We start from the raw sequence: 20,835 nt of genomic DNA on the forward strand, positions 1-20,835 counted from the left end.
TCGGTTGACAAGCGGCTACGCTTATCTGTGATGATTCCCCCAGCCGCACTAAACACCCTCTCCGACAAGACGCTAGCCGCAGGATAAGCAAGCACCTCCAGGGCATACAGCGCTAGTTCAGGCCACGTGTCCAGCTTCGACACCCAGTAGTTGTAGGGGGCAGAGGCGTCACCAAGGATGGTCGTGCGATCCGCTACGTACTCCCTCACCATCCTTTTACAGTGCTCCCGCCGACTCAGCCGTGACTGGGGAGCGGTGACACAGTCTTGGTGGGGAGCCATAAAGCTGGCCAGGCCCTTAAAGACTGTTGCACTGCCTGGGATGTACATGCTGCTCGATCTACGCACATCCCCTGCTACCTTGCCCTCGGTACTGCGCCTTCTGCCACTAGCGCTGTCGGCTGGGAATTTTACCATCAGCTTGTCCGCAAGGGTCCTGTGGTATAGCAACACTCTCGAACCCCTTTCCTCTTCGGGAATCAGAGTGGGCAGGTTCTCCTTATACCGTGGATCGAGCAGTGTGTACACCCAGTAATCCGTCGTGGCCAGAATGCGTGCAACGCGAGGGTCACGAGAAAGGCATCCTAACATGAAGTCAGCCATGTGTGCCAGGGTACCTGTACGCAACACATGGCTGTCTTCACTAGGAAGATCACTTTCAGGATCCTCCTCCTCCTCCTCCTCCTCCTCCTCAGGCCATACACGCTGAAAGGATGACAAGCAATCAGCCGGTGTACCGTCAGCAGCGGCCCAAGCTGTCTCTCCCCCCCCCCCCCTCCTCCTCATCCTCCTCATGCTCCTCCTCCTCCTCCTGTACGCGCTGAGAAATAGACAGGAGGGTGCCCTGACTATCCAGCGGCATACTGTCTTCCCCCGCCCCCGTTTCCGAGCGCAAAGCAGCTGCCTTTATGGTTTGCAGGGAATTTCTCAAGATGCATAGCAGAGGAATGGTGACGCTAATGATTGTAGCATCGCCGCTCACCACCTGGGTAGACTCCTCAAAATTACCAAGGACATGGCAGATGTCTGCCAACCAGGCCCACTCTTCTGAAAGGAATTGAGGAGGCTGACTCCCACTGAGCCGCCCATGTTGGAGTTGGTATTCGACTATAGCTCTACGCTGTTCATAGAGCCTGGCCAACATGTGGAGCGTAGAGTTCCACCGTGTGGGCACGTCGCACAGCAGTCGGTGCACTGGCAGCTTAAAGTGATGTTGCAGGGTGCGCAGGGTGGCAGCGTCCGTGTGGGACTTGCGAAAATGTGCACAGAGCCGGCGCGCCTTTACGAGCAGGTCTGACAAGCGTGGGTAGCTTTTCAGAAAGCGCTGAACCACCAAATTAAAGACGTGGGCCAGGCATGGCACGTGCGTGAGGCTGCCGAGCTGCAGAGCCGCCACCAGGTTACGGCCGTTGTCACACACGACCATGCCCGGTTGGAGGCTCAGCAGCGCAAGCCAGCGGTCGGTCTGCTGTGTCAGACCCTGCAGCAGTTCGTGGGCCGTGTGCCTCTTATCGCCTAAGCTGAGTAGTTTCAGCACGGCCTGCTGACGCTTGCCCACCGCTGTGCTGCCACACCGCGCGACACCGACTGCTGGCGACATGCTGCTGCTAACACATCTTGATTGCGAGACAGAGGAGGAGGAGGAGGAGGGTGCTTTAGTGGAGGAAGCATACACCTCCGCAGATACCACCACCGAGCTGGGGCCCGCAATTCTGGGGGTGGGTAGGACGTGAGCGGTCCCAGGCTCTGACTCTGTCCCAGCCTCCACTAAATTCACCCAATGTGCCGTCAGGGAGATGTAGTGGCCCTGCCCGCCTGTGCTTGTCCACGTGTCCGTAGTTAAGTGGACCGTGGCAGTAACCGCGTTGGTGAGGGCGCGTACAATGTTGCGGGAGACGTGGTCGTGCAGGGCTGGGACGGCACATCGGGAAAAGTAGTGGCGACTGGGAACTGAGTAGCGCGGGGCCGCCGCCTCCATGATACTTTTGAAGGACTCCGTTTCCACAACCCTATACGGCAGCATCTCAAGGCTGATGAATTTTGCTATGCAGACGGTGGATGGGGCTGAGGACAGCGGAGGTGAGGGTGTGGGTGCAGGCCAGGAGACGGTAGTGCTTGTGTCCTGAGAGGGGGGTTGCATCTCAGTGGCAGGTTGGGGCACAGGGGGAGAGGCAGGGGTGCAAACCGGAGGCGCTGAACGGCCTTCGTCCCACCTTGCGGGGTGCTTGGCCATCATATGTCTGCGCATGGTGGTGGTGGTGAGGCTGTTGGTGTTGGCTCCCCGGCTGAGCTTTGCGCGACAAAGGTTGCACACCACTGTTCGTCGGTCGTCAGGCGTCTCTGTGAAAAACTGCCAGACCTTAGAGCACCTCGGCCTCTGCAGGGTGGCATGGCGCGAGGGGGCGCTTTGGGAAACACTTGGTGGATTATTCGGTCTGGCCCTGCCTCTACCCCTGGCCACCGCACTGCCTCTTGCAACCTGCCCTGCTGATGCCCTTGACTCCCCCTCTGAAGACCTGTCCTCCTGAGTAAGCGTTGCACACCAGGTGGGGTCAGTCACCTCATCGTCCTGCTGCTCTTCCTCCGAATCCTCTGTGCGCTGCTCCCTCGGACTTACTGCCCTTACTACTACCTCACTGCAAGACAACTGTGTCTGATCGTCATCGTCCTCCTCACCCACAGAAAGTTGTTGAGACAGTTGGCGGAAGTCCCCAGCCTCTTCCCCCGGACCCCGGGAACTTTCGAATGGTTGGGCATCAGTGACGATAAACTCCTCTGGTGGGAGAGGAACCGCTGCTGCCCAATCTAAGCAGGGGCCCGAGAACAGTTCCTGGGAGTGTTCCCGCTCCTGAGCAGGTGTTATTGTAGTGGAGTGAGGAGGCTGGGAGGAAGGAGGAGCAGCAGACAGAGGATTCGGATTGGCAGCAGTGGACGGCGCAGAACTGCGGGTAGACGATAGGTTGCTCGAAGCACTTTCTGCCATCCAGGACAGGACCTGCTCACACTGCTCATTTTCTAATAACCGTCTCCCGCGTGGACCCATTAATTGGGCGATGAATGTGGGGACACCAGAAACGTGCCTCTCTCCTAATCGCGCAGCAGTCGGCTGCGACACACCTGGATCAGGAGCTTGGCCTGTGCCCACACCCTGACTTGGCCCTCCGCATCCTCGGCCGCGTCCACGTCCTCTAGGCCTACCCCTACCCCTCAGCATGCTGTATTACCAGTGATTTGATTTCACAGGCAGGAAATAAATTGGCGCAAGACTGCAGGCCAAATATAATTTTTTCCCTTTTTTGAAAACGAAAGGCCCCACTGCCTCTAGTGAGTGAATAATCTAAGTTTAATAACTGGGCTGTTTTCCTGCTAATGTGTCACAGAACGTGAGGGTAGCAGAGTTATTAACTGTGGCAGAGCAGGTATTTTTTTTCCCAATTAAGGAAAGCAAATGGCGAAGCCAGGAGTAAAACGTAGCTGGGTGCGTATGATTTTTACAGGTTGCAGACGCAGCCGACACGTGTCCACCGGCGTTAGGACGGACAGAGGCAGGACAAATAGAATTATTTTCCGTTTTTTTGCACCAAAAGGCAGCACTGCGTATATTCTATGAACATGAGAAGTTTAATAACTGTGCTGTTTTCCTGCTAATGTGTCACAGAACGTGAGGGTAGCAGAGTTATTAACTGTGGCAGAGCAGGTATTTTTTTTCCCAATTAAGGAAAGCAAATGGCGAAGCCAGGAGTAAAACGTAGCTGGGTGCGTATGATTTTTACAGGTTGCACACGCAGCCGACACGTGTCCACCGCCCTTAGGACGGACAGAGGCAGGACAAATAGAATTATTTTCCGTTTTTTTGCACCAAAAGGCAGCACTGCGTATATTCTATGAACATGAGAAGTTTAATAACTGTGCTGTTTTCCTGCTAATGTGTCACAGAACGTGAGGGTAGCAGAGTTATTAACTGTGGCAGAGCAGGTATTTTTTTTCCCAATTAAGGAAAGCAAATGGCGAAGCCAGGAGTAAAACGTAGCTGGGTGCGTATGATTTTTACAGGTTGCACACGCAGCCGACACGTGTCCACCGGCGTTAGGACGGACAGAGGCAGGACAAATAGAATTATTTTCCGTTTTTTTGCACCAAAAGGCAGCACTGCGTATATTCTATGAACATGAGAAGTTTAATAACTGTGCTGTTTTCCTGCTAATGTGTCACAGAACGTGAGGGTAGCAGAGTTATTAACTGTGGCAGAGCAGGTATTTTTTTTCCCAATTAAGGAAAGCAAATGGCGAAGCCAGGAGTAAAACGTAGCTGGGTGCGTATGATTTTTACAGGTTGCACACGCAGCCGACACGTGTCCACCGGCGTTAGGACGGACAGAGGCAGGACAAATAGAATTATTTTCACTTGTTTTACAAGCAAAAGGCAGCACTGCGTATATTCAATGAATAATAACTGTGTTGTGGCCCTGCCTATACAATTCTTTCCCTGCAGTATCAATGGAGGGTGGAATGCTCTGCAGAGGCGATTTTGAGAAGCAAAAAAAAATGCAGCACAGCTAACAGCAGCCTGGACAGTACTGCACACGGATAAATATGGCCCTAGAAAGGACCGTTGAGGTTCTTGAAGGCTACACTCACTCCTAACACTCTCCCTGCCTATGCAGCACTTCTGTCCCTAATGCCAGGTGCAACGCTCTGCAGAGCCGATTTTGAGAAGAAAAAAAATGGCACTGCTAACAGCAGCCAACACACAGCTATCAGTGGCCCTAATAAGGACCTTTGGGGGGTCTTGAAGCCTACACTAACTACCAATTCTTTCCCTACAGCAGCTCCGGTACAAACAGCACTGTCCCTCAGCTAACTCACCAGGCATCTGAGCCGAACCGCGGGAGGGGCCGACTTTTATGTTCGGGTGACACCTGATCTTCCCAGCCACTCACAGCAGGGGGGTGGTATAGGGCTTGAACGTCACAGGGGGAAGTTGTAATGCCTTCCCTGTCTTTCAATTGACCAAAAAAAGCGCGCTAACGTCTCAGGGAAGGAAGTGAAAGTAACCAGAACACCGCATGGTGTTCGTTACGAATAATGAACATCCCGAACACCCTAATATTCGCACGAATATCAAGCTCGGAAGAACACGTTCGCTCATCTCTAGTTTTGACACAATTGCCTTTTTATTTTATTTCTTTATTGGCAAAAAATGGTGTATTCCATATGTTTGCGTTTTTTTTTCTTATGTTTTTTTAAGAGCATACAGCAATGTTAGTAGGGCTTTTCATATTTTAGGTTGTTTATTCCTCACTTTTGCTGTTTTTGGGCCAACGGCATTTTCAAAAGAGCAGCATGCAGTGGGTTTCGCTTTTTTTTTTTTTTCCACAGCCTTTTCAATGGGGAAAAACACATTTGTGACTAAACACAAGTATCATCAAAAAATCGCATGAGACTTTTCTGGCTTTTCTTTCTGCTTTTCTGCAGTTTTATGAAGTCAGATGTCTCCATTCTCAATCTGTGTGTTCTGGCTCAAAAAGAAAACAATGCAGAAAACGGACAGTTGAACAGGGAGAAGTAGGAGCCAAACACTACAGGGTGGTGGCCTATTCTAGCAGCACTAAGTAACAGGTTTATGGGTTTTCAGCCGGTTGTCCCCTTAAGGTCTTTCTGCTTCAGTAGGAGAAAGTACATAGGCTTGTTTTACTTGGACAGTTTTACTGGGCTAAATAAACATATCACATTGTCCATTGATGTCTATAAAATTATTTGCCTTCATATTGGCTGAATGCAAATTCTCAATAACTAATAAGACCCAGTGAGAACTCTTCACTGATAAGTCTGTAGTCATGTAGACACATGGACTTTTTTCACAAGCAAATTCTGTCCGATTGCAAGGACAACTCGTACATGGAAAGAACTTATTCATTTCAATGGGTTTAACACATGCAAGCAATTTTTTATTTTTTTTAAATATAAAACCCTTACATTCCTGGACTCAGCGAGTCACCCGCTTTTAGGCCATACACTTAGCGAATAGGGCTAAAAGTAGGTTACGTTCTCCTAAAGACTCAAGAATCCAAATACAGAGTCTGTGGGGTATTGGCATTTACAGTTAAGACACAGGCCATATTTAAATATCTCAAACCTAACCCTTTTCATAATATATGTATTAAAATGATGAATATTAGACTGATCTTTGAAGGGTTATCTGCTGTATTGTGGTGAAAGTACACTATAATAAGAACTACCTACTTTTCCTATGCTATATCCATTTGAGACTTTAAAGGGGTTGTCTCGCGGCAGCAAGTGGGGTTAAGCACTTCTGTATGGCCATATTAATGCACTTTGTAATGTACATCGTGCATTAAATATGAGCCATACAGAAGTTATTCACTTACCTGCTCCGTTGCTAGCGTCCCCGTCGCCATGGATCCGTCTAATTCTGATGTCTTCTTGCTTTTTTAGACGCGCTTGCGCTGTGCGGTCTTCTCCCCTTCTGCTCGGTCCAGGCACGAGCTGCGTTCTGGCTCCGCCCTGTCACGTGTGCCGATTCCAGCCAATCAGGAGGCTGGAATTGGCAATGGACCGCACAGAGCCCACGGTGCACCATGGGAAAGGACCCGCGGTGCACCATGGGTGAAGATCCCGGCGGCCATCTTGGTGAAGGAGGAAGAAGGAAGACGTCGCAGAGCGGGGATTCGGGTAAGTAATATGTTGTTTTGGTTTTTTTAACACATCCCTTGGGGTTGTCCTGCGCCGAACGGGGGGCCTATGGAAAAAAAAAAACCCGTTTCGGCGCGAGACAACCCCTTTAAGGGGTTTTCCAATTTAATACTTTTATATAGTTTTGGGTTTCCCATGCCGAAAACTATATAATAATATACTCGCTATGGTGCCAGCATGCCGTGACCTGGTGACTTGCTGTAAGCATTTCACGTGAGCTCATGCAGAAGTAAACCAGCCACGCCACAACTGCAGCTGATAGAAATGGAAGACCGCAGCGGTAGCGTTATGGTGTTTTTTTTTTGTTTGTTTGTTTTTTTATGCGCCTTATGTTTCCACCTCCACAATCACTAATGTTTGGGGTTCTTGGAAAACACCTTTTCGCCCCTTTTATACAGCACGATTATCTTGCAAATCACTCATTAGAACAAGCGGTTTGCACGACAATTGTGCTGTGTGAACGCATACAGTGAAAGTGAAGAACTTGAAATAACAAATGTACAACCGTCCTCTTTACATCCACCAGCACCTTAATGAGGGTTTAGAACACGTGAAGTGACATGGAGGAAACACGTGAGAATCAGGGTGACTTACACAGGCCTAGTAAACTGTGGTTATCTGGTCCCAGACACTGACTCTTAGGAAACTCTACCGATTCACTCTCATGGAACTTGAGACACTCTTCACCTCACACCACATGGCAGGAAAAACTCCACATAACAAGGGAAAGCAGAAGAAGGGGTTCACGGCATTAGAGGGGTATCCTCTCAGCCTCTTCATCTCTTCTTGTACTCAGACTAAGGGTGTCTCAGTACAGGCCAGGCTCTCTTTCTATCTTCCAGAAAGACAACCACACAGCAGAAAAGACTAGAAGACCACACTCAAGCATCTTGCACCCACATATATAAGACAAGGTCACATGACATACAAATAGATACTTTCCCAGACATAACCCAGACAGTAACCCATTCAGTGCTGCAAAGGTGCAATACATATCCTATTCATACACATAGAAGACAGTGGAAAAACACAGAAACACAAGCCTACATAGACCATTCAGAAACTTGCAGAACACATGTGCACATTAACTTCTGTACACTACAGCTGTGTGTCAAATTCCACAAAAACAAATTGTGGCCGGGAGAAGTTGTCATGACTGTCTGGGCCAGGAACAGAAGAAAAGGGCAACTGAAGAACAGTCGGAGGACCTCACCTGTAATCACTAGTTATGTGGTCTGCAAAACACGTGTGGAGCTGGTATCTGCATTATATGGTCACTGTTTGCAGTGCTGCAGATTTACTGCCACACGTGTGTTTCCTACTACAAAGGGGCCCACTGCCACTCTGTCACCCAAGGGACTGCATAAACCTGAAGCCAGCCCTGTTACAAGTTAAGTGTTGAATTTTTAGTTAGTGGTAGTTCATGGAAACAATCAATGTCGTCCAAAAGAGGTGGCAAAGAAGCAAAGGAGGCAATTGTTGCCCTGAAAAGCTAAAACTTATCATTAGGGGATGTCCACACCCAGCTGAAAATCTGCATCATTTCAAAATCTGCACATTGGTGTAAATTGGAAGAACATTTTGATGTGGATCTGCAGCTGATTTCATCCTTTTAAGTGAAGAGGTGATGACTACTGTGTATATCGTCGTGGAAAAAAGGAGGAATTGGGTGTGGAATTTCTGCTGCAGGAAATCTGCTCCATTTTCCACTACATGTGAACGTATCCTTATAGCAGAAGTGTTGAGAGTAACCAACAGTCTACTACATTGTTAAAAAGGAAAGCAGAAGCCATGAAAGACAACTCTAGTATATGATCACAGAATAATTTATTTTGTAATGGAAATCCTCTTCACAGCATCTAGCCAATTTGTCAAGCACTCTCTCAAAAACATATCAAAGTTTACAGTGGAATGCTATCTTCATTAATGTAAAGGCTGCCTGCACACGAACAGGTGGGATGCCCTATGAGCAGTAAATCATAGCTGATTTCTGCTGGTGGGCAGGGAAAAGCAATTTTCAATAGCCTGTCTATGGGCAGTATTTGCTGCGGGATCCAGAGGTGAACGCCGTTCCGGATCCCGCAGTGCAAATACGCCCGTGTGCATTCGACCAAAGACAGAGGGTTTATCTCAAGATACCAACCACTGGTAGCACCCGCACAGTTCAGCATGCCAGTGCTTTACAGTATTGCTGGATAATGTCCCAAAGCATATCACAAAAGATTCTTAGAAGACCCAGACTTCAATGCTACATGCAGGCAGTCAAGGTTTGCTCCTCTGGTCAAATCCTATAGAACAATTGCAGTACAAGTTACTGGATAGAATACAAAGGGGTCACAACTAGAGATGAGCGAATATACTCGTTTCGAGTAATGACTCGATCGAGCACCACGATTTTCGAGTACTTCCGTACTCGGGTGAAAAGATTCGGGGGCGCCGGGGGGGCGGGGGGTAGCAGCGGGGAACAGGGGGGAGCCCTCTCCCTCTCCCCGCTGCAACCCCCCACTCACCCACGGCGCCCCCCGAATCTTTTCGCCCGAGGACGGAAGTATTTGAAAATCACGGCGCTCGGGCGAAAAAGGGGCGTGGCCGAGTAGGTTCGCTCATCTCTAGTCACAACACATAGCACATCACAGCTTGCTATATAGCCATAGACCTGACCACCGCCAACAGTGTCTACAATGGCCACTTGAGCATCACCACTGGACCATGAAGTAATGGAAAATATTGACCTGGTCTGAGGAATCATTCTTTCTTTTACATCGTCTAGACATCAGGGTGCATGTACATCCCTTACCTAAAGAAGAGAGGACACCAGGATGCTCTATGGGAAGAAGCAAGTCAGTGATAGCTGTGTGAATACTTTGAGCAATGTTTAACTAGGAAGCCATGGGTCCTGCAAACATGGAAATGGACGGCAGCTAGGAAGAGTGCGGCATAACATGGCTGAGCAAACGACGGGGGTCAACAATTTTGGATTAAGGGTGATGTGATTATGGGAGGAGCAGGTTAGGTAAGATTTGATGATTGGGTTTAATGTTGGGGTGGAGTTTAGGGGAAGCTTTTATAATCTATCCGTGAAGGTGTTTTTAGACGAGTTGTTTAGAGGTTATGGGTACTTTTTTGGGAATAGAAATAGTAATTTAAGGTCACAGCACAGGTTGGGGCCATGCACAGTTGGTGATGGCTTAGAGAGTGGGCAGTCAGAGGTGTCGGGTGGCATTCGCAGCCCTATATCACGCTCCCTAGTTTGCACTTAGCCTTATAACAATGACTTGGAATTGTGAGCCAAAGCCAGAATAACCATGCACAGACAGCTGCTTTTGGGGTGATTGCCCCTCATCAGTGTGCAGTAGGATTCTGGCCTGGCTAGTCACAGGCCTATAGACATGGGTCAGGAAGGGTATTGTTTCTCCTTTGCCTTGCAGAAATGCTGCCTTCCAATAGATGGCACTGCAGAGGTATTGGTCCATCTTCCCATTAGGTGGTAGTGTGGGTTGTTAACATTTGATCTGCTAGCTCTCCTCCGGTGGTTCTTCTATTACGAATGCTAGTCCTGGCATATCTGCAGTGAAATATACTGTTTAAAAGCTGTACATGTCCAAAATCATGTTGCTGATGCGTTGTCTCACCAACAGTTCAAGCATTTCTGAGAGTTGGCCCAAGAAGTGGAGCACAATACAATCCCTTGCTCGGAACTTCTCTGCAAAGTAATATCGTGTGGTCTTTTGGGATGTTTATGCTTGGGTGTTTTTGGTGGTGGTGGTTTTTGTTTGGAGGATTCTTTGTTGGCCTCTGGTGGCTGTTGGAACCAGAGTGATAGAATTTTTTGCTTTTTAGTGTCCCTTTTTGATGATCAAGTTTCGGCGATGATAATGGGTCGCTGGTAGCATTATCTTTCCTGCTCAAGCTACGAGAAGGTTAAGAGGTTGTGTAGTTGTTAAATATACGTCAGATGGTGAAGGCTTTTTCGAGGGCTAGGATGGTTCCGAATAAAAGCCGCCCAGTTTCTTTTCAGTTGTTGGTTACTTTTTTCACAGATGGATGTTATCTGTCACTCAGCATATGAGGGTTGATTGTTCACACCTTCATTGTTTTTTTTCTACAATGTGTTGTGTGTGAAAAAAACGCAGCATACCCTATTTCGGTACATATTATGCACCGGTGTGGGCTATGGAGATTTAACATACAGAGTAAATACTCATGTACACTTGTATTTGCTATGTACTGCAAATTTTATGCATGTGAAAAATATGTGAGCGATATCTGCCCATGTGAGTGAACCCAGAGATTAATCACAGAAGAAAGGGTTCTGTGAACTAGTTAGGCCGTCTTGGAAGGGGGCTATTTGTCCAGTTGGGTGTTTCTTTGGAGTTCGTAGCTGTGAGATGGAGGGGGTATCATTGTTGATGTATCCAGCTTGGCCTTCCTCCATACGACTGCAATTCGCATTCTTTTAGGAAGCGGATGGCCACTGAGGCGGCACCATTTGGCCTTGATGATAGGACAGTGTAAAGGATTGGACGATGACAGTTCAGATGTTTTTGACTTTATGAATGGCTTAATTTAGTGCAACTATGGGGACTTTAGACTGGATTCACACAAAAGTTGCTTTTTTGCATGCACATCAGCGTAGTTTACTATACTTTTTCCATGTGCAAGGCATGTGTATTTGTGTGTGGCAAAAGAATATGCGCCAATTGAAATGGCTAATTAGTCTGAGTTCCAGATGTGTTTTCTTTCCTGTGCAATTACGCAGTTTCAAGCATCTAGCCTATTTTTGTGTGCATTTATGCATCCCCATTGACTTCTAGGGAGAATTTTGGTGCACAAATGCTCAGGAAAACAGAGCATGCTGTGTTTTTTTTATTTTGCTATGTTTTTGTCATTTGTTTGTTTTTCCAGGTGCTGGAAAGTGTGTTTGGATCCTGGGCATTTGTATATACACTGAACGGAGAGGAGGGCCAATATTCACCCTGGTGGTAGTTATTTGGGTTTGGCTAGAAACACTGTAGAAATGTATTGACTCTGGGTACATGGTCTCAGTTGGGATCAGGTGAGGTATTCATCACAGGACAATGTTCGTAGGTGGGACATTTTGGTGGTTCATATGGGAGGCTAACTATGTTGGTAGTTATGCTATGCACAATTTAATTAAAATATGAAGAGGGACTTTCTCCGTTTTTGGGATTTACATCCAGGGCTTCTGCTAATTTTGGACTGAGATCCTTTAGCACCTTAAATGGAGGAATGCAATTTCCGTGTCAGCCCTGAATAGAACCAGAGTTAAAAATTACTAAAGCTATGGCGAGGTTTTTACACCTAATGGGGTTTGGTTGTTAAGCACGAGGTGCTTGAGGTTGGTGGTACATATATTGGAAAGGACAGGGTCCATTCATCTTTCCAATGAAGAATGACGGTCTTGTGTCTTTATTGGGTTAGCCATTGCCATGCCATGGCATTCATATACCGGTAGATATTACTCTGACGTGCATCATAAACATTGTTTCAGACCTAGTACGACCCTTCATGGCAACAGTATTCTTCTGCCTCTCAGCAGAAAAATACATATTGCAACATTGCAAAAATTGTTCAGGTGGTTTGAGGAACATGAAAGGGCTTTAAATGTTAAATTGGCCTTAAAATTCCCCAGATGTTAATCAGATCAAGCATCTCTGGAATGTACTGGAAAAACCAGTCTGATTCAGCTCACAATTTAGTTACAGTTCCATAGTGTTTTTGTGCCATATAGAACATGACTGCTTCACAGGTCTTGTGGAGTCCATGCCTTGATGGGTCTGCACTGTTGATGCCTTGATGGGGTCAGCACTGTTTTGGTTGCATGATTTGGACCTACTTGATAGAGCAGGAATTGCTGCTTGTTAACAGCACTACTCTGAGTCATCGATGTGTAAGGAAACTGCACTGAAAATCAGTCTTACACATTAAATCACATAAATCATGGAAGCACCACACTTGTTAAGCAGCAGCTGAATGAAACTAGTTGGCTGCCTAGTAGGTTATGCCAATGGAAGGAATTGTGTTGGCGTTCTATGATCTTGTTTCATCGTTGGTCTTTGATCACCAGTAACAGAACAAAAACAAACAAGTGGGTTACTTTACTTATATTCAGTAACATTACTTTGTTCACGTTTTAATTAGTGATGTGCGGATATAAGACCTCCAGCTCATTGCCTATGTGCACGTGAGTTGTACGTGAGCGGCTTTGGCGCAACTCACATCAGACAGCAAACAAACACCTGTGTGCTGTTGGATTTACGCATTTATATACATTAGCAGGTCCTATTTCTCGATTGTGATAAAGACAGGAATAAGACATGCAATGTGTTCTTTTTTTGTTTTGTTTTGTTTTTTTCATCCAAGACAAATGTCCATATGTATAGCCTCACAGGCTTTAATGGGGTCGTGTATTGCCTGTGAATTAACACCGCATATGGCCCTAAATACACGAGTGTGCCGTAGGCCTAAGCAGCAGAAGAGCACTGTTCCCAGTTCAGAGTTCTTCTTAAAATTTGTAATACAATGTAGTGACAATGCTTCTTTTGAGCGCTTTCAAAAGGGACAAAGATTAGATAGTATAACGATTTACTATAAAGATCATTGATCTAAACAAAAAGTATTTCAAAGAGCTTACAGAAAAGAAACCATTGTGGTCAAATAGGGCTTCAAGCATCATTGTTTATTTAACAATACAAAAGTGTGGGTGAAACTTATAAAACTGCTACCAATAATGAAAAGTAACTTATTTGTTTTTCTGGCATTTTCTTTCCATGCTCACTCTTTAATTTCAATTCACATGAATCTTGTGCGGTTCTGAATTACTGGCCCTTAAAAACTGCCTTTTCCAACGCATCCAGCTTATCGGAGTATTGTAAATGTGAGGGGAAGTTAGTGCAGTCATAGCGTCCACATGTTCTGACATATTCAAGGAAGTCTGGAGCCCCAGGGAATACAACATTGTCCGCCAGTAACACAGATCCCTTCTTGATTATTTCATATTTCTGTACAAGAAAACACAATTAAATGTGCAAACTGGCAGAATTACTGTACACTGTTCAAGTGCAGCGTAACTCAAAAACACAGTGGAACTTAGTTTTATGTCATGTAACTTAGGATTAATAACTAGTAGAGATGAGCGAGCACCAAAATGCTCGGGTGCTCGTTATACGAGAGCTCTATTCGAGTAACAAACCCCATTGAAGTCTATGGGAGAGTCGAGCATTTTTGCAATTCACCCGCCGGGTGCCGAGCTTTTTTTTTTCCCTTCTCTCTTCCCCCTTCTCTCTTCCCCCTTCTCTCTTCCCCCTTCTCTCTTCCCCCTTCTCTCTTCCCCCTTCTCTCTTCCCCCTTCTCTCTTCCCCCTTCTCTCTTCCCCCTTCTCTCTTCCCCCTTCTCTCTTCCCCCTTCTCTCTTCCCCCTTCTCTCTTCCCCCTTCTCTCTTCCCCCTTCTCTCTTCCCCCTTCTCTCTTCCCCCTTCTCTCTTCCTGTGGACATGCGCACGCTGGCACATCACAGCAGGCAGTGGTAATGCGGGGAAGGGGTCAAACATGGCATGGTACTCGCTCGAGTAACAACCCCCATCAAGTATGCTAATACTCGGACAAGCATGTTAGCTCAACTCTAGTAACCAGTTATATTCTGCCTCTACAATGGAATTAGACTTCCCTATATACCTCACTGTATAAGAGCAGTTTCACATCTTGGTCGGAGGTTCTGCTGCAGTAAATACTGGAAATTCTGCTGCAATTTTACTACAACTCACATGTTAACATATATTGTCATGTACCCTAATGTTATTCTAATAAGTGTTCAAATATTTTGTAATGATTATTTTGTAGTGTTAGAAAGGAATATATACTGTGTGTTAAAACAGAAATGAGTGACCATCTGCTTTGTACTGGTTCGGCTCTGTCCACACTTCTTGTTACATTGTAAATGCTGAAAGAAGTAGCGCACCATGCTGCGATACTGTTGCTGGTAAAATGATGGAACTCATTATAGCCAGTGGGTTCTGTGAGGCACACACAAGATTTGTCATTTTGATAGATCCGGTGACCATTTTTTTCCCTTCTGTTCCATAACAGAACAGAAATGTGAACAGAGACTTACCTGTGCTTCTGATAACTAGTAAACCATATTCTTCAACTGCTACAACTCACCTCAAGTAACTGGGTGTCAGCTGTAAATCTATCGCTAAAATGGTCAATGAATACAAAGTCCACCTGATCCACACCATACTTTGTTTTCAGGCTGGGAATTACCACCGCTGTGGAGCCCTCCAGAATCTCTACCTGGGGAATCAAGATAGTAAATTACCATCTGTGTGGTGTAACAGGGTGAGAGGTGTGGTCTGGAATGGAAGGTATATGTCACAGAGGTTGTTAGCTTCTGTGATGTAGATCAGTCCAATTTTTACTCCAGGCCAGATCTTACACCTAAACCAGCAAGCTATGTAAGGAGACAGGTGGAAGTGAGGAGTAGGTGTGTGTGTCTAGGAGAACCAGACTTCAGTTGTAACCTGACTTCTCGTGAGCTGAGAAACGCTGTGGACAAAGGGCTACGTTGTTCCAGCAGGACCTTTGCGGAATGCCTGCCCTAGGACTGGGATCTGGAGAGACTACGACTTAAGGACCAGCTGTGCTCTGGACAACCACAGGTCTGTGAAAACAAACAGACTTATTACTGTTTCCCTCAGCTGTGGACTTACTTGCTCCTCCTGTGGACTACAGAGGGTTAAATTGAAAGGGCTTTTTGCAAACTTTATTATTTCTCTGGAGACCCAGTCTTTTATGTTCTGCTAAAACTTGTATGAATAAACCAACAAAGTAGTAAAAGTTACCATTTGGTGTACTCATTAACCCCCGTGTTGCTACAGTAGCTATATATCTACAACTTTTTCCTATAATAAATGTATGAGAGACACGGTGCTGAATAAAGGCCAGTGTAGGATGACAACCTGAGGGACCTTTCACACAGGACAGGATATTCTGCAACAGCGTTGTATTATATGCCTTCCTGCTAAAAATTTAACCCCAAAATCCACACTAACGTGTATTTTGGTGCAGAATTGAAAATAGAATCCTGCCAGCAATTCTGCATCAAAGTCTGTAGTTAGAGCGGACTGTGGTATGGGATTCAGGGGCGGCATATTCCATAACGCTATTGTGGAATATTCCGAATGCTGTTAGCAGCAGCTCTTCTAAGATGGCAGACCCCATTACCATATACAGAGAATTTTTAAAAATTACCATAAAAAAAAATAGATTAGAAAAAAATCAGTTTGTTTTACCCGTAAAATTAAACTGCAGACAAATCTATTCATTTTAATATTATGCCACTATTCCACCAGCATGTAGAGCGGTGGTAATTTTAGCTTAGTTCTGTCACTTGTGTGTTGCAGCTAATTATCGGTGTAATATATTTGAACAACTAGGCTTATTTTGTTAGCATGCTAGGAATCTACAAATATACAGTAGTGATAATACCAACGACTGACTGTATGCAGTGGACAGGGCCAACAGCAAGAGTGAAAATGGTAACAATTTCTCCATTTACTTTCTAGTTTTATGAGTTTACATCAGAGGTTCCCACAGTGGTCTATATGAACCCCTAGGAGTCAACTTTTTTTTTTTTTTGACTTGCTGGAGGTCACTGTCAGTGAGGAAAAAAATTTGGGGGTGCACGAAAAGTAAATGGAGATCCACGTGAGGTTTAGGCGGTCTGTAAATGACATGGTACATCTTAAACAATTTTCTGAAATATCGGAGGTAAGTAATTTCTATTATATAAAGTCTATTATAAGTATTATGTACACAATCTGTATGTAGAGTTCGTACAAAACTTCTTGGGCTCTGGCGATTGACAAAACAGACCTGCGCAGTAGCTAACTTAGCTATAAAATGTTTTTACTGCTCATCGTTTTCACGTGATCCGCCAGAGCCCAAGTAGATTTGCGTGAACTATACCTATCTGCTTTGTAGTGAGCTATGTTCAAGTATGTATACCGGCATATAAGTTTTTGTTTTTTTTACAATTGTCCACTCTACAAAAACCCTATTAAAGTGAGCAGCACTGTGTCCGCTGGGAAAACCCATTTGACTTTAATAAGTTAAGTAAAATTCAATATTAAGTAGGCAGGGCGTCTATGGAATAGAAAAATTTGGCAAGTGGTCTACGAGGCATAAAAGTTTGGGAACCTCTGGTAGTCAGCTACCTGCATGGTGAGAGGATGCATCTATATGCACTCCTCAGTCAGTAAGTAACGGCCATTTTTTTTCTGTGATTGTTTTTAATTCTTGATTTCCCCTTCTGTGATGCATTTATACATTTATATTAGTGTAGGGACCCACTACAACGCAAGGAACCGTGAAGTGGTTAGTGGGCTCATGTATCTTGGCCAACATCCAACCAATGCCTTGCATTTATTATCCATTATTCACATGCAGTGTGGCATTAAGACTCCAGGGGGAGCCCAGGGTGGCAGTACCAATGTGGTTCACTTATGGATATGCAGGGCAACCTGCCGAATTATCATGGCATCATTAATAGGTTGCTGGTCTGCATGGTGAACTACATATATCAGAATGGTCTGGCACCCTGTATCCACTATGTGTGGGAGTATACGCCAAGCATCCACCCCCCTCATTATCAAGAGGCAGTGTGAGTGGGTGTTTTATTGGTGTCTTGCACAGGTGTTATTGGCTCCTCCATTTGGTAGTCAGCTACCTGCATGGTGAGAGGATGCATCTATATGCACTCCTCAGTCAGTAAGTAATGGCCATTTTTCTGTGATTGTTTTTAATTCTTGATTTCCCCTTCTGTGATGCATTTACATAAAGAACTACAACTTTTTCATTGTTTTCTTCTGAAAGTGCTGCATATAATTTCTTTTCTTAGGATTCCACTAATCTTCCCTATGCAGAGTGCAGCATGCTGCATTATTCTTTGCAGTTAGGTTTTTTATTATGTTGTTTTGCTTTTCCCCCCTAACAGGACCATTGTAATTCAATCGGAACAGTTAGGTTTCATTGCTAAAAGATCCATCATGGCTCCTGTAGAGGCCCAAGTATCGTTTACTAGCTACAGTCTATTCATTGCACAATTCAAATAACATAGTAAGAACCTTATCTTGCACGCCAGCAAACTGGATCATCTGTTTAGCCACAGCGGCGTTCTCTGGGTTCATCTCCACAGTAAGCAGACGACTTTCTGGCTTTAGTAAACGGGCTATCCGGGTGGCCGAATACCCACAGTATGTGCCAAGTTCAAGAACGATGGTTGGATTTGTCTCTTTGACCACTTGATCCAAAATGAGACCTGAAATACAACATGTTATATAACTAAAAATATGTAGAATTTGTTTTTCTAATACCATATTTACATGTTGACAACATACAATACCTTTTTCATCTCCTACATGCATGGCCCATTCTTTTTGGCTGCAGTATTTATCAATGTGGTCCACCACACTCTGAGGATCTCCTTCAGTTGCATGTTGCTTCACATACTCCAAAATCCTCTCTTCCAACCTTTGAGCCATTTGCACACCAGAATTCTGAAAATCAAGTAGTTTACATTGAACGAGGCTAGTACTGTATCCAATTAAATTAATAACAAGTACTGTCACGCATAGGAGGTACAGAAAATATGCTTGGGCCTCTTCATCAGGCTAGTTCACAGATGTAGCTGAACATACATAGAGGGTTATTGCAAAGGATCTTGTCTTTTTTTTGAAAAATTTTTAAATATAAACACTCATCACTCATGTTTAATGACACTCGGATACATAAATTTGATATCAATGGAAACGTAAACTCAAAAAATGTTGTGGTACATCAAAAATGTTTTCCACATCAAAGGTTTTCAATGTGAGCCCCCTTTGTCACTCAACACATTGAGCCTGTAGTCAAGTTCCTAACTTACACGTTGTAGCATATCACGATTGACTAATGCAATGGCTTCTGTGAAGCGTACTCGCAGATCATGCATGGTGGATGGTAAGGGTGGCAGACAGTCTTTACCATTCCTCCAGAGAAAAAAATCACAATGTGTAAGGTTCGAGGAACATGGAGGCCAAGGAATAAGTTCACTATCATCATGACCTGCATAGCCTATCAATCTGCCTATTTAGCTCACTTCTGCTTTGATTATGAAAATGGTTGGGGGTTTAAAGGGTTTTTCCAGAGAAAATACTATTGATGAACTATCCTCAGGATAGGTCACCATTAGTTGATTGGCTGGTCGGGGCTCAAGCGATGGACCCCAATCAGCTGATTGTGGCGCTGTCAGCAGGCGCACAGTCACACAGGGGTTGGAGTGGAAGTCTCTGTTCTGACCTCTGTGAGGCGTACGGCACTTGTAATTGTAGACATACCTCGTGTTGGTTTCAATGAGAGCCGTGCCTGCAGTTACAAGCGCTGCCCACTTCACAGAGGTCAGAGCAGAGACTTCCACTCCGACCTCTGTGTAATTGTGGCGCTGTCAGTGGGTGCACAATCAGCTGATCGGTCGGGGTTCCGAGCGACAGACCTCAGTCAATCAACTATTAATGACCTATCCTGAGGGTAGGTCATCAATGGTATTCTCCATGGAAAACACCTTTAACTTAAGTAGATAAGGAAACAAAATTTCACAGCTGCATATAGTTCATCTGAATGGCCATCACAAAATAAGCACAAAAAAAACCCCTGAAAAACTTGATGGCAAAAAATAAATCAATCACTGGAGCCAAATACAACCTTCCCAAACAATGTAACTCCCTGCTCACCAGAAGAAGATTCCAGTTTCTTTTGAGTACCCCTTCATAGATAACCTTTGCTATTTGCATAAGCAAACAAGAAGGTTTCCAGCCCCATATGTAATCAGTAGAAGATGATCATCCCTTATTCAGTGGTGGCAGAACATGCAAAAATACAGTCTAAGGGCAGGCTCACACCAGCATACACTTAATTGTGTATTACATATGCATAATACATGGTGAATTGATCCTATGAAAGTACATCAATTTTCAATGATCCATTCACACTTGTGTAAAATATACACCTAACAAAAGCATGTTCTATTTTACCATGCGATAGAGCCTTACTGATTTCTATGGGCGCATAATAAACACTGTGCGGCGTTTATATCTGCTGCTGCTAAGCGGCAGAGTGGGAAATTAAAATAAAAAACAGGGAGACTGCGTATTACAGCGTACGTAAGATACGCTGTCATGCGCAGTCCAAAATCTCTGCCATATGCAGCATTTTACGCATACACTCGTATCTTACGTACGCTGTCATACGCAGTCTTCCTTTTTTTTCTTTTTTTCTTTCCCACTCTGTTGCTTAGCAGCAGCAGATATAAATGCCGCACAGTGTTTATTATGCGCCCATAGAGAACAGTAAGCCTGGCCTAAAAAAGCACATCTGCAGTTATTATTGCGACATAAAAGAGCAAACAAAACAAAAGATATGGTTATCTCACCGCCAGAAAGGTATGAAGCACGGGAACACAGCCAGCCAACTCAGACACTGAGCTAGACCTCCGATGAGTGCTGCATATAAGGTGTGTAAGGCAGCAAGCCCTCCCCCATCACTATAGTCATTGTTCCAAAGTTGGGCAGGGAGGGGGTCTGGGTCAAAAAAGTGTTTAGTCATGAGGACTAGTGGATTCTTAGATTAGGGACCCTGATTTCAGCTGGTCTGAAGTTCAGAACTATTTATTCAGATTACATCCTTTCCTATCTGCTGTTGTCCCCCCTAATTTGTGTTCTCCATTTTTTTATTCTTTCCTATGATTATCGTTTTATATTTATAATGTAATTGCGGGAGCCAGGCTCCTCTTCCTGTTCAACCGCTACTCAGTCACCTCTGCCCTGTGCCGGTCACTGCACTGGCTGCCCGTCAAGTACAGAATTCAATTTAAACTCTCTGCCTTCATCCATAGAGCTCTCCACAGCGCTGCACTCCCCTACATTGCCTCCCTCATCTCAATCAATCACCCAGCCCGGGCCCTTGGCTCTGTTAACAAAATCAGACTAAGTGCCAATTTAATTTGAACCTCTCATTCCTGCCTCCCGAGACTTCTCCAAGCAGCACCAGTCCTCTGGAACGCACTACCAA

At 45.2% G+C, this 20,835-nt stretch overlaps 1 protein-coding gene and 1 long non-coding RNA gene across 2 annotated transcripts in view; both read right to left on the bottom strand.

Moving 5' to 3' along the window:
* LOC136627939 (uncharacterized) overlaps positions 1-20,835 on the bottom strand; it is a 134,873-nt gene that overhangs the window by 110,724 nt on the left and 3,314 nt on the right. The window lies entirely within an intron of this gene.
* On the bottom strand, positions 13,392-20,313 carry LOC136627935 (catechol O-methyltransferase-like). Its single transcript, XM_066603462.1, has 5 exons — positions 20,198-20,313; positions 18,134-18,287; positions 17,856-18,049; positions 14,893-15,024; positions 13,392-13,734 (listed from the first exon to the last, which is right to left on the bottom strand). Exons 2-5 carry the CDS (start codon positions 18,270-18,272, stop codon positions 13,552-13,554), a joined length of 648 nt encoding a protein of 215 aa, XP_066459559.1. The 5' UTR covers positions 18,273-18,287; positions 20,198-20,313; the 3' UTR covers positions 13,392-13,551.

This window comes from Eleutherodactylus coqui, chromosome 5 (genome assembly GCF_035609145.1).
Source record: "Eleutherodactylus coqui strain aEleCoq1 chromosome 5, aEleCoq1.hap1, whole genome shotgun sequence".
In the NCBI taxonomy this organism is placed as follows: domain Eukaryota; kingdom Metazoa; phylum Chordata; class Amphibia; order Anura; family Eleutherodactylidae; genus Eleutherodactylus; species Eleutherodactylus coqui.